Genomic DNA, 13,204 nt, shown 5'->3' on the forward strand with positions numbered 1-13,204 from the left:
GCTTATTTCAAACTAACAACAGAGAGGAATTTATATTAAAGTTATTATAAATAAAAAGACAAAACAAATAAAAAGTAATTATAAGAGTATGTACGCGGGGATTTATGACTTCTGGATTAAATGTAATATCTGTGATGATATCTATCATGTATGTAAAAATATTTTAAACTTTATTCTATAGCATGACAGAGACCATCACCACTGGTAGGTATGTCTTTGTGCCTCCTAAAGCATAGTATCCTTGAAGTACCATTGTAGTTTTCTCAGTGGTAGTCCTGTGGGTGCTTCAGGAGATAGGAGTATCAGCTGCATGGCTACTAGTTCCCCATCAGTGTGATGTGGCTCCCTAGTAACACGTGCCAGCATTAGAAGTGAAGCATAAAGTGGACCTTAAGCTCTTCAGGATGCCCTAAGTGAGAAGCTGTGGAGGAAAGGACAAAAGTAGGGTATAAAATGTTTGGTAACCTCTGATACTGTCACCACAGCAGCTCAGAGCAGAGCCAGTTGCTGCAAAACCCACCCACGAAGCTTGGTAAATTCTTGGGCATTTAGCCCATACTGAATTCTGCTTGGGGTACGGTTCTGTCAGCTCATGTATGTTTGTGTACAGGAATTGCAGACATACCTTTGGCTGAAGCCCTACCATTGGATTTGTTCTTGAGGAATAGAATGAAAATTGTGCTTTATTTTGGAGATACCAGAAGCAGGTCCTTGGTTCCAGCAACTCAACAGAAAGATTCTCTTTCTAAGTATCAGATAATTGCAAGCCTGAGCCTGTCTGTACTTGAAACTGAGATTGTTTATTTTTTCATTGTTAGGAACATTTTGGTCTTAATAACCCAACTGGAATGAATTGTCTGCTAGATGGAACCATCCCTCCAAGTTCTGGTCTCTCTAGCTCCAGTGCTTTGGTGTGCTGTGCAGGACTCGTGACACTAAGAGCTAATGGAAAAACCCTCTCTAAGGTAATTTACTGTAAATCACAAGAGTGTCAGCAGTAAAATTCTACTTAAAATTAAATATTGTTAATGCCTGTAAACATTAAAAACACGATACAATTGTTTTTGCAAAGAGTTGTTGGATATAAACTTAAGATATTGCACAATTGAGCAAACATCTTTGGCCAAATTTTGGCAGGATTTGAATTTGGCAAGAAAACAGGCTTACATTAAAGCTGAAAAAAGGAGCATTATTGCAAGCCTGTATTTTGGCCAACCATGAGGTCCATGCCTGGACCAGATGTGCTATCTGCAGGCCAGGACTGAGGATGTATGTGCTGAAGCATGTGGACCACACCCCCAAGGCCTTTACCCTCTCCCTGAATGACTTTTCATGGCTTTAACAGCAGAGCATCTGTTGGAGGCCTGTGGAACAATTTCTTGATAAATTATATAATCAGCACAATGTAGAGGTAAAATTCTTCCATCTGCTTCTCCTTATTCTCTTCACAGTTTTTTTGGAATGAACATATTTACAGTCCAAAATGTATTCCTCACTTTTTTAAACAAACATTAGTCTAAAAACAAACCCCCAAGTATGTGACCTGTTAGCAGTACAACTGTTAGTAGAATTTGGCTCATGTAATACAAATTTCTGGAGGAGTCATGGTCCCTGAAGGTGCCATGTGGGAATGAAGTTCTCTGCAGTAAAAATGTCTGGTTAAGTGAAACTAGGATTTTAAATTAGAACATTGTAAGAAAGAGCAAAGAACAGATCTAAATGTGACTGTTATGCATATTTGTGCCTATTGTCTAAGGCACATTCCCAAATCGTGGTACAAAGCCAACTTAAAGTGGTACGTGATGATGGCAGCTGTTAACTGTGCTTGTATACAGGCACTTATCTGAGCCATGAGGTAAACAGATCCACACGGAAGGTTTTTGCTGATCAGTTGTGACTTGCTTCTCTATGTAGCTGCAGCTGCAGCAATCCGCTCAGCGGTAAGTGTTCCATCCCACATTGCACAGTTCACAGTGCTTGCTTCAGGAAGGTATCAAGCAGGGTTAAGGCAGAAAGAAGCAGGCAGGGAGGTGAGGCAGGGAGGCTTTTTTATGTAGGAGGATGTGGCTACAGTTACTGTCACCCTGCTTTGTGTTGATGCGATTGTGGTCAAAAGGTAAGTAAGGGATGGGACACTTAACAGAGGCTCTAGTTTGTGAGGTGAGACATGTAGTGCAATGGTAGATGAAAACATGGAATTGAGGATCCTACTCTGATAAATGAGACCTTGCAGTAAGAGGGTTGGAGGTGATAGACATGCTTTTTTATACATGTGTACCTGGCCTGGCAAGAAGCTTCTGGTTTTGCATAGGTGGTCTTATCACAGGTCAGCACCATCTCTGATGGTGGTAACCAAATGAGCTAAGCTTGTGAACCACTGATCAAAATCACTGGAGTGCATGTGTTCAGAAATTGGGTATCTGCAAAATCCATAAAACTGACAGAGGTCAGAAAGCCCAAATTTTACTAGGTAGTAGAAATCTGTATCTGGAAAACCAGAAGCCAGGTTTTCATTATTCCAAGAAATACTGCACAGCTTTCTTCAGAGAATAAATGATACAGTGTGTATCTTGAGCTGAATTTACACATGGCTTGGGAGTACCAGCTGGCATTATGCCAGACCTGTTGTAAAGAAAGGTGCAAAACTCCTTTTGGCATTTTCATAGAAACTTGCGGAGGAACAGAAGGAAGACAGAGACTCCACTGAATGTCTTTCCTTCTCCTCATGTGTCCTGTTCAATCAACCCAAAATGTCTTCTGCTTGCTGGAAGGTGTGCTGGAAGTTAATCTTGTGTCTCAAATATAGTTGGATGAACACAAGAGACACAGTTGCACATTTTTGTCAGGAAATCCTGCTGTCTGCAGCCAAATATTTTGCACTTGTGATGAAAAATGAGCAATTAATGTACAGATGAGAATTCCCAATAGCCAACATAGAAGCAGTTAAGAACATATCCAAGGTTTTATGTGCTTGCACACCTGGTTGTGGTGGTTAAGACAGAGGATGACAGCTCTGAAGAGTGATTACTTTTGTCCAGGCTCTAAGTTTCCCCAAATCTTACAGGACAGTAAAAACAAGTTCAGTGTTCTTGGCTAATTTATGATTTAGCATTAGAGACCTCTTATATCTAGCTAAATCCACATTCTCTGTTGCACTGAATTTATGCTTAGCCTCGCAGAACTGCCTTGTATACGGCAGAGCTAGTCTGAGTATAAATTAGAGCAATCTAGGCATGTGAGCCCTCAGAATTGTAAAATGTGCTCTGGCCACTTCTTTCTAGCTCCTAATGCATCCTGTGCTGGTGTTAAATGGTATCTGTGCAGGGTCCAGTAATGCTGGCTGTGTATCAGCTGGAAGCTCCCCCATGGCAGGGGAATTCTTAGCTGACCAGAAATAGGGGCTTTCCAGATCCTTTCTACTAGAAAGCAAACCAGGACCTTGCATTTTTAGGGCTCTGGATATTTATGTGTTTGTTTATTTTTAAGGAAGAAGTATCACTTCACCTCTCCCCTCTGTCTTATTTTTTCAAATGCTTGAGAGTTGCAAAAGTTGTAAATGGTAGTACTTCTAAGTAACAGTATTTAGTCATGGTGGTAATTTTATGGAAAAAGATTGACTTTTTGCCCCTCATTAGTTTGATGGACTTTGCAAAATCTTAATACGATGGTCTGTAGCAGCAGGACATAGAAACTTTTGGAATCAAATTTGGCTGAATTGTAGGGCTTCTGTAGCCAAAGTTATGAAAAATTGACCTTTTACTGAATGGAACATTTATCTGTTTTGTTTCTGTGAAGCTATTTTTATGAGAATATTTGAGTTATATGCTCTTTTTCCTGATAAATATAAGTTAAAAATAGTAGCTGTAGAGTAAAAGTTGTTGAAATTTAGAGCTTTTACAAGATAACACTGCCAGTGTGAAGTTTGGGCCTATGAGATTAAGAGCCAAAAAAACCTGAAATGAAAAATATTGTAAAAGCATGGCTAGAATTTCATGGTGGCTTACTTTAAAAATAGCACTTTTTTGACATTGAAAACAAAATAAAAAAAATTGCTGTCACTAATTATTGTATGTAGGAGTCTGCAATAGGGCATTGTTTCACTGTGCATACAATATATTTTTTTAAAAAACCCATCACACACATACACAATAGTTTAGGGAAAATACCAGTCCAAGACAATTCAGCCAGATGTGCAGTGCTAACCAGTTGCAGCAGGGCAATAGCATTCAAATAACAAGATGGAAAATTTAGAATGCGATCTTTAAAAAGAATCCATTTTTCTCCTCCAAACAGGATACCAGTCTAAGACTGTGTTGGCATCACTCAAAGAACAGCAATGCTCAGTATTAGCTTTTGATTTTAAAGTGATTTTTATTTTACTGTTACAAAATCAATCTTTTGTACAACTTTTCATCAGGAGAAGATACTTTTTGTAAAGGAAATAGAATAATGCTCTAAATTGTCCCAGCTTTGTGTTTCATGGTAGGAATTAATGAGTACAGAATATCACTTAGTACTTTTGAATAACTAGATTTACTTGAAAGATGTGATGATAGTGTTGCTGTCCAAACGTTAAATCCTGTGGTACTAAGTCCTGTTCAGCCACCCTAACATTCTGTTGCTCAAGGCTGGGCAGCTATGCACATACTTATTGGGAAAAATAGATCAAAAGCGAATAGGGTTTATTTAATTTAATGTGAAATGTTGAACATAGGAAGTTGAATTATATTTGGCTCTATCTAGACTAAGAAAAATATAAGTCAGACAGAATGATAAATAGAGGACCTAAATGTAACCTGTAATGGCACAGTGTCCATTGGCTTCAATTTTCTCAGTCTACGTCTCAGATGAATTTGAGTGTGGTTATTTTCAAAACATTCAACATTGTCCTGTATTTAAACAGTTACTGTACCTGGTAATGTCATTGATTTCAGTGGGAGAACAGATTGGCCAACTAGAATCCTTTCTACTTTGTTTCTGAAGCCTGTATATAATAAGGAAAGGACTTCAATTGAATACTTTACCACTTCCTAATAATTTTTCTGATGTGCAGTAGGGCTTTAATATCTAGCTATCTGGCAAGAAAATCTGTGAGTATTCATATTGATAGTGTGACTTTGAAATTAATAATGTGTGCTGATAATACTAGTTAGGATTATTTTATAATATTGCTGCATCAAAAATGTTTGATAGATGCACGCCTAGTTTATTTATATGAGAAACTCAAATTGCTTACACAAAAAATGGTACACAGATATTGTATTTTAAAGTACTGTTAATATTGAGAAATGTTAAAGTTCCTTTCTCCCTGTGGAATTAAAACCCAGGGTTCTTTAACTTAAGTTTGACTATGTGTGTTTGTAATCAAGGGGAAACAGAGTACTTTGGAGCAGTGGTAATCAAAGGCCGTAATCTCTCATCAACCAAATTGATAACCTTCTATTTGAGCATGTTAGAGGGCAGATGAAGTCAAACTAAGATTGCTGTGCTCATGAGGACATCCAGATACTATCTGACAAATATTTTCTCATTTTGGAAAAAAGTAAGCATAATTACCTTGCAAAACATACATGAAGTTTAGCTAATTGGGATTTTGTATGCAAACTGGAAGCAGATGGTAACTTTCAGCAATCTATTCCTAGTCAAGAACAGATATTAAAAATAAGGACATTCCTGGTGGTAAAAATAACCTCAAAGTTTGGGCATCATTTTATACCTTAATAAATTAAAGAATGCCTTATATTTCAGAAGTTTTTTCGTACAGATATACATATGTATAAACCATGCACAGATTGAAAAAAGAAATCCCCATCTAACTAGACTTTAAATATGCCTTAAGTGATGAAGAATATTTTCTTCTTCCTGTAAAATACTCATCTTTATCGATAAATGTTTATTTTCCATTTTCAGTCCTGTGTGCTGTGAACTAAACCCTGTAGAATTTCGTAGAAATTCTACACTAAATTTCCTATAAAATGACCAACATTATTTGTTGTAAAGGGAAGCAGCAGACTGAGTCTGACTTTTCAGATTAATCTGGCCAAAATGTTAATGAATGTGCATTGGGGAACCATTACTGTATTGCTGTAGAGAGACTAAATGTATGCACGGGACTTTTGGCTCAATAGCTATTTAAATACTCCAGTTACTTAAATTTGCATGCTGAAGAGACTTTTGGAGCACTGAAAATGACAGTCTAAAAATAACTCATATTAACAAACGTATTTTCTTCATGGGGCATCCCTTCGCAAACAATAACATTTAAAACAGGAAGAAAATTGGTTTTTTATTTTAAAGATTAGCTATCACTACTCCTGCATTGTTATATATAGAAAATCTAGCACGTTTAACTTTGACCAAAATGAACTTATATAAAACCACTGAGGCAGATGTAATTTAATACTATCATTTTATAGAGAAGGTTGCTTTATTTTTACTGCTGTCATTCTGGATTTGTATATATCAAGTTTCTGGGTAATGTAGGGTGAGCGGTTCCAAAAAAATACTAAGCAACACTAATTCTGTTTTACTAACAAATATTTCCCTGTCTCCTACTCACTAATTGTCTTACTCTTTTAAGGAGTTTAATCTTACACAGGTTCACTTCTTTAAAGGTCTATGTAAGATTGAAAGGGATTGATCACTGGTATGGAACATATTGACAGTGACAGTTATATAGGGACAAATTCTGTCACAGTTTACATACTGTCCAGACCCATTGCATGAGTGAAAATCAGAGCAGTTGGCCCTTGGCCTCTTTGTGAGCAAGGGGACTATTAAAGGTGGAACTCCCTTATCTCTTCTCACCCAGATAATTCTTTAGGTTTCTATTTTTAGGTTTTTTTATAAGTAAGTGATCATCTGTTCACTTTCATTATTCCTCAGATTCCTAAATACCTTTGTACACTTAGGCCTTCATGTTAATTATCAATAACATCAAACTGAGAGAAACTAAAATAAATGATGGGGCAACAAAGAATCAAATGAGCTGTATCACGTTGTTCATAATTTATCATGCTGCTGAAGTATCAGGGTATATATGGCCAAATCTAATACAATGTTGGATTGTGCCTGGAAACAGTCAGAAAAATATTCTTTTATCAGTTCTTTAACATTTTTGAAAGACCAAAAAGACTCAGTTGAAAATAAAAACCTGAATTTTAGGTGTTTCATATTGAAACATAAACAAGCAGAGAAAAAGACATACTAGTGAAAAGTATCATTTTACTGAAAACCCACTTTTTCCATTAAAAATCCCAAACAAGGTAACATGATGCAGAGCTATTGATGAGTTCTTATTACAAGAAATCTCTCCATCTAGAGTAACTAGGAATAAGGCAACTAATAATAAAAAATCACAACCCTTCTTTGTCAGACTAAATTATATCTCCACTAATATGATTTCCCAGATTAGACTTTCTGCATGCTGGATAGGAAATCTTGTGGCTCAAAGATAAAACAGATTTAAGTGGTAGTAATTTCTTTCTTTGTAACCCAAGATTGACTTGCTCCTTATCAGGGAGAGCCTTAAATTGTTTCAAACAAAAAGCAGAGGTAGTTAGTAGAACTCTTAGATCAAAGGCTAGCCTAGGTCTGCACATGGGGGTCAGTTGCCTGGTAGACAAAATGGTAAGAGCTGCCTCCTGCAATAAGATACGTTCTGAGCAGACTTTAGAATTAAGCTTCTGAAAAGGAACAGCCTGAAAAAAATACATTTTGTACATTGTTACTTTTAGTTTTTTCCAAATGTTCCAACTAAAGTTGTCTAAAACCTAAGAGTTCGGTTTTGAAATCCTTGAGAGACAGCAGCTTCCTTAAATAGATGTATTACTTCACATAAATTTCTTAATGCTTAATTGCTTATTAGGCAAGTGAGTGAATTGTATGCACTGAGATTCTACTGCTAATGGTGTTGCTTTGTATTGTTTTAATTACAGATACTCTCATTTAATGTGTTGTATCTTTTTTTTGTTGGGTAAACAACAAAAAAATCTTTATATATCATGTAACTCACAGGTACTAAACATCTCCCATGGAAGCACAGCCAACCTGGCATGTGTACGTGCCAACAGCTATAAAAGTACTGTTTGCATTTTTATGTATCATATTGGGTCTGGCATTCAAAAGCTGCAATATTTAGTGTTTCTTCATAGATCACCAGGGAGACTTTAAGATTTAACTCACCTACCAGCTACTACTACTGTCATGTTATGCTCATTCCTCTCCCATGTTCAGAGGCTGAACAGACCAATTGTAGAAAATAGCTCAGGGTATTGCTAGACTAACTTTTGATACTTAAGTTTCCATCCCAGCTTCCCTGCTTACTATCGCTGATTTTTACAGACCTCACTACAGTCAGCAGAAGGGGAGAGTTTGCTTCAGCCATGCCACTGCCAAGCAGGTTCAAACAAAGGGACTTTGCACAGGAGTGGCTGATGTAGTCACATAATCTCTCCTGTTGACTATGGCGTCAGGACGGTAACCTCAGTGAAAGAGGTGGAATGGTAGTGTTGAACTGGTTGAGGTTGCATTACCATATGTCTGTGTCAACACTAATTAACGCACATTTTATGTGGCTCATTTGCCACATAAAAATAGCAAACGATACAGTGACATTTTCTCTAAGGCATTCTAAGAAAAGCTGTAAGTCTGCCTCTCTCCTTTCTTACAGACCAAGATAGCTAAAGTAAAAAAATATTCAGGGAAAAGCCACATGGATGATCAAAGGTCCAGAATGACCTACATAAAAATAAGCTAGGACTCTTTGGAAAAAGGCACTTGAAGGAGGAAGTGATAGAGGTCCATAAAATGATGAATGTAATTGATAGAGTGGATAGGAATCAGTTGTTCATTGCCCCTCACATTGTAAGAGCCAGAAGATATTAAATTAAACTAATCAGGTGCATGTTAATAATCAACAAAAGGAGGTTGTTCTTCACCTCACAAGTTGTGGAGGTCCTTGTTACTGGATGTTCTACATGTTAAATTTTGAATGAGTTGAAAGGGAGTCTGGACAAGTTCATATATAAGAAATCCATTGTTGGTAACTAAGTGTGCAGAATTCACATTCAGCTCAGGAAGCTCTTTATCAAAAAATAACGTTCTGGGAAAATACAATCTATACTTGGCCTTCGGTACATACTAACAGCCCACTTTCAGGTGCAAGATACAGAACTAGAAGTGGCATTGGTTTGACCCACAAAGGCTGCTTTTATGTTAATATATTCTATATTTTTATTCCAACCTAAGTCTTTTAATGATTTTTAGCTAGCTGACAACCCCTTACTTACTCATGGGCATTATATGCACTTCCCTTATTGGCTAGGGTTTTGGCGTTTTTTTGCAGGGGGGCGAGATCAAAGGAAACAACTCATGATGTTTGAGCTTTACTTTTTTGATTACTAAATAAATCAAATATATCACTTTGCTTGTTTAATACTGTAGATGACAGCTTAGGACTTACTGTCCACATGATAGTTATTATTCACAAATGGTGTCCTGCTCTAGCCAGTCCTGTTGGAACAACTTCCTGGAACAGTAATACAGAAATTCAGAGGGCAGTAGCATATGTGGATCACAGAACAGCTGGGATAAGGAAATTTTTTATTCATCTTTAAGTCGTTTTTTTCTAGAGTCATAATGCTACTGTTCAGATCCATTTTTACTTTGATTTTAGTATCTTTTTGTTCCACTTTTCATTACCATCATCTTAAAAAAGATTTTAAACCCACCCTGCAAGTGTTTCCCTGAGACCATATTCTTTAGAGAAATAAGCCACAATACTGGAAATAGGGAGGTTTTTGAATTCTCATTTCAGCTTTGTGACTGATTCACATGACTTTGAACAAATCATGTAAATATCTGTGCTGTCTCTAAATTGAAGATAGCAGCCTTATAGGAATGCTTTTAAAGTGAAGTATGTAAAATTCTATGAAGACTTAAATTATGATTTATTAGAGTTTTTGAAATACTGCTGTAGGGATGGAAAAAACATGCTAATAAGTCTTGGGTGCATCGAACTTGTTATGTTTTGTGGTTGGCTCAGAGTGACCTTGTACGGATCAGAAAACGTGGGACGGAACTGTAGCCTATGTGCAAATGGGGTTTATTCTTTCTGCGTATTTCTCATGGTGCTTCATGAAGAAAAAACGTCTGCTTTCACCTAGCTCTACAAGAAAGCCTGTTTAGCACTCCTGCAGAACTCAATAGGGGCAACATTGTTTATTTTATATGCATAACAGTTGTACTTTGAGCCCTACCAAGGAGTGGCTGGCCCCAGCTGACCTACCTGCCTGGCAGGTGATGCTGTGGTGTAGCCTGGGGTGTGATCCCCCTAAATGTGGCTATGAGAATGCTCTTGAGTTACTTCTCTGCAGGAACTGCAGTGCAGCCAGGAGGAAGAAGGTGATGCATGCCTAGGTATTGTTCAGACATACATTTGAGATGTTGCCAAATTGTGCAGTGAAATCTGGGATCTGAGAAGCTCTGTATTTTTACAGGTGAGACATACACTACAGAGATATAAATAACCGATGATTCAAACAGTCCCTGCCATAAAGAGCTTCTGAGTATTGCAAGTTTAATGGAAAAAAGGCATTGCTCTGAGATAGGCAAAAGTTATTTCCTTTTATTACATGGTTCTAGCAAATTTAGGCAAAAGTTATTTCCTTTTATTACATGGTTCTAGCAAATTTTTTCCTTAGAGATATTATTTTTTCCTTAGAGATATCCTCTGGAAGCCTGAAGTCAGAGAACTTGTGTAGTAAAATGTGTTTTTTTCAGTTTCTAGTAATGAAGTCACACATTTATAGCATTATCGTCTAACAATCCTAAGTAGCAATTACTAATTACAAAGAGGGAGAAGATATTCCTCATTTTACTGAGGAAATGGAGCCATGATGAATTAAAGGGACTTTCCCTGAATCACAAGAAACTTAATGTGGAGCTAGAAATTGAGCCCAGACCTCCAAACATTCAGTTCACTGTTTCAGTCATATGACTATCCTTTTCCAAGTATCAAATATGTACAGAAGGCTCTCCAGTTTAGTCTTCACATTAGTTTGCAATGCTGCAATTCAGTTCCTCTGAACTTTGCCCTTTCACTCATTTTAGCAAAAAGGCAAACATTTGCCCATTTGTCTCAATAGTAAGTAGAAACTGCTTTCTATACAGATGACAATTTCCTCTCCATTCACATGCTTCTCATCCTAGTATTAGAAGGCCAGCCTGTGTCAGCAAGGGCCTGTTTAAATTAGAAACCAAATAATGTTTCAGGGATGCCTTGGGCTGTCTTGTGGAGAGGGTTCTTCTCAACCCTTGCCAGTTACTACTTGGTGGTCCTGCCAATCCTTGCTAAGTTTCAAAACAAAAGTTGCTCAAGCTCGAACATTGCTGTTAGCCCAGCATACGCAGCTGGACAGCTGGTGAACTGGGACGAAGCAAGGCCCAATGCTTAACCAGGCACAATTCACCAGACCATGTAAAGGGACAGGGGAGTGGCACTGTCCTAATTGTTAACATTCCTCCTCTGCAAGACTTCTCCTGATATTTATTTAATAAGCCCAGGCTCATAAAGTCTAAACGATTTAAGCAATCAAGCGGTAGCTGATGTGTATATGGAGATGACATGCAGCCAGACTAAGTGAAGGGTGAAATGCTTAATTTCTGACTTCGCAGAGCTTTATCTGGCAATTGCAGATGAAGTAATACGTCAGGCAGCTGTGCCCAAGAGTGGAATATACATTGTGAGTACCTCAGGAGCTGTACTTCAGGCCAGGTTTGCATGTATGTTTGCATGTATTTAAGTATGCATGACCAGTATGCTCGCATGGTCTTCTTAGCCAGCGTGGAGAAGTTTCTGTTGCTGCCAGTGAGTAATATTCATGAACTCCAGTCTGATGTCTCCTGCCAGTGGCTGCAAAAACCAGGGATGTGGTATTGCTCTGTTCTCAGAGGGGCGAAAGGCAGGTTCAGCAGAACTGGCTGAAACATGCCGGCATTTTTACATCCCAGCAACAGATGTTTCTTAATAGGCATGCTTTCACATGTAGAAAGGAGTGAGCATCTAGAGACTGCTGTGTGTGGAGGTTTGTTCTTTCTTTTATGCAGAGCTGTTGCTAAGTATTTTAGCATTAAATGAGGGGGAAAAAAGCATCATTACATTCATTAGTATTTCATTCGGAATTATTTCCAACTTGTAGTGGAGCAGGGACACATGGTGACTGGATGTTAAACTTTCATTGATGGGATGAAGAGGTCTAAAGTTCAAACTGGAAATGGGACCGCTTGGAGTGGACTTGGGACAAAGGAGGAAAACCGAATTTTGGTGAACCTGATCTTCAGGAAAAGTCAGGCACTGGGAGATGTCTTTTGTTAAAAAGACAGAACACCAAAATGTGTGATGTTCCTATACTTTCTCAAGAAAAATAAAAGAAGCATTATCTCTATTTCAGTTCATCTTTAAAATACACAAAGGAAAGGCCCTGCAGAAAAGGAGTATGTTTGCTGATTGTACTTTCTATGTTCTCTCATTAGTGGTCTTTTTCTTGTGTGTGGTCATTTACCATGTTTGATTCAAAGAGATGCAGTCTGCATAATTTTAGAGTAACTTTGTTAATGTTCTTTTGGTAACTTCTGCTTATCAGCCTAAGACTTATTGGCCATAACTGCATTGTGAGCTGAATAAATTGGTTCTTAGTGCATTTGCAAACAGTTCATCCTGGTTACATTGATCTAAGCACCAATTTTACAACTTTGTCTGTGGTGCCATTGCAGAAATGGAGCAAGTGAGCAGGCAGGCACTGTGCGCATACCTCTCTCTTAGCATGGTGATTTACTGCCTCTATCTGCTGCCTTTTACAGCTGTGTGCTGGCTAATGTCCTTGCCTTGCTGGTTAGTTTGTTTCAATCCTGCCATGCTACATCCTTAGCGTGGAATCTGAATCTGACTTTGTCACCAGACTGAAAAACGGACTGCAGCTTTTCTAAAGTTCTATTCCCATCTTCCCTTGTGCTTACAAAAACAAACTGGTAGGGGTCATAGTAGGTAGATATGGATGCTTTCCTTTTGACCTTCTTTTCGACTAGTTTATGTTCTTTGACCGTTCTCCAAGGCTTCTCTTGTGTTTTGTTTTGACTTGGCCTGCTGGCTGAAAGCTTTACTGTAAATTATTATTTTTGACAGTTATGATAGTGATATTCCACC

The 13,204-nt window shown here is 37.9% G+C and overlaps 1 protein-coding gene across 3 annotated transcripts in view; it reads left to right on the forward strand.

The window, feature by feature from the left end:
- GALK2 (galactokinase 2) overlaps nucleotides 1-13,204 on the forward strand; it is a 50,289-nt gene that overhangs the window by 11,666 nt on the left and 25,419 nt on the right. For all 3 annotated transcript variants that reach the window (XM_069798299.1, XM_069798300.1, XM_069798301.1), the window contains exon 5: nucleotides 819-965. In XM_069798299.1, the coding sequence (XP_069654400.1) occupies nucleotides 819-965 (147 nt within the window). The remainder of the gene's footprint in view (nucleotides 1-818; nucleotides 966-13,204) is intronic.

This window comes from Haliaeetus albicilla, chromosome 12, assembly GCF_947461875.1.
Source record: "Haliaeetus albicilla chromosome 12, bHalAlb1.1, whole genome shotgun sequence".
Taxonomy (NCBI): domain Eukaryota; kingdom Metazoa; phylum Chordata; class Aves; order Accipitriformes; family Accipitridae; genus Haliaeetus; species Haliaeetus albicilla.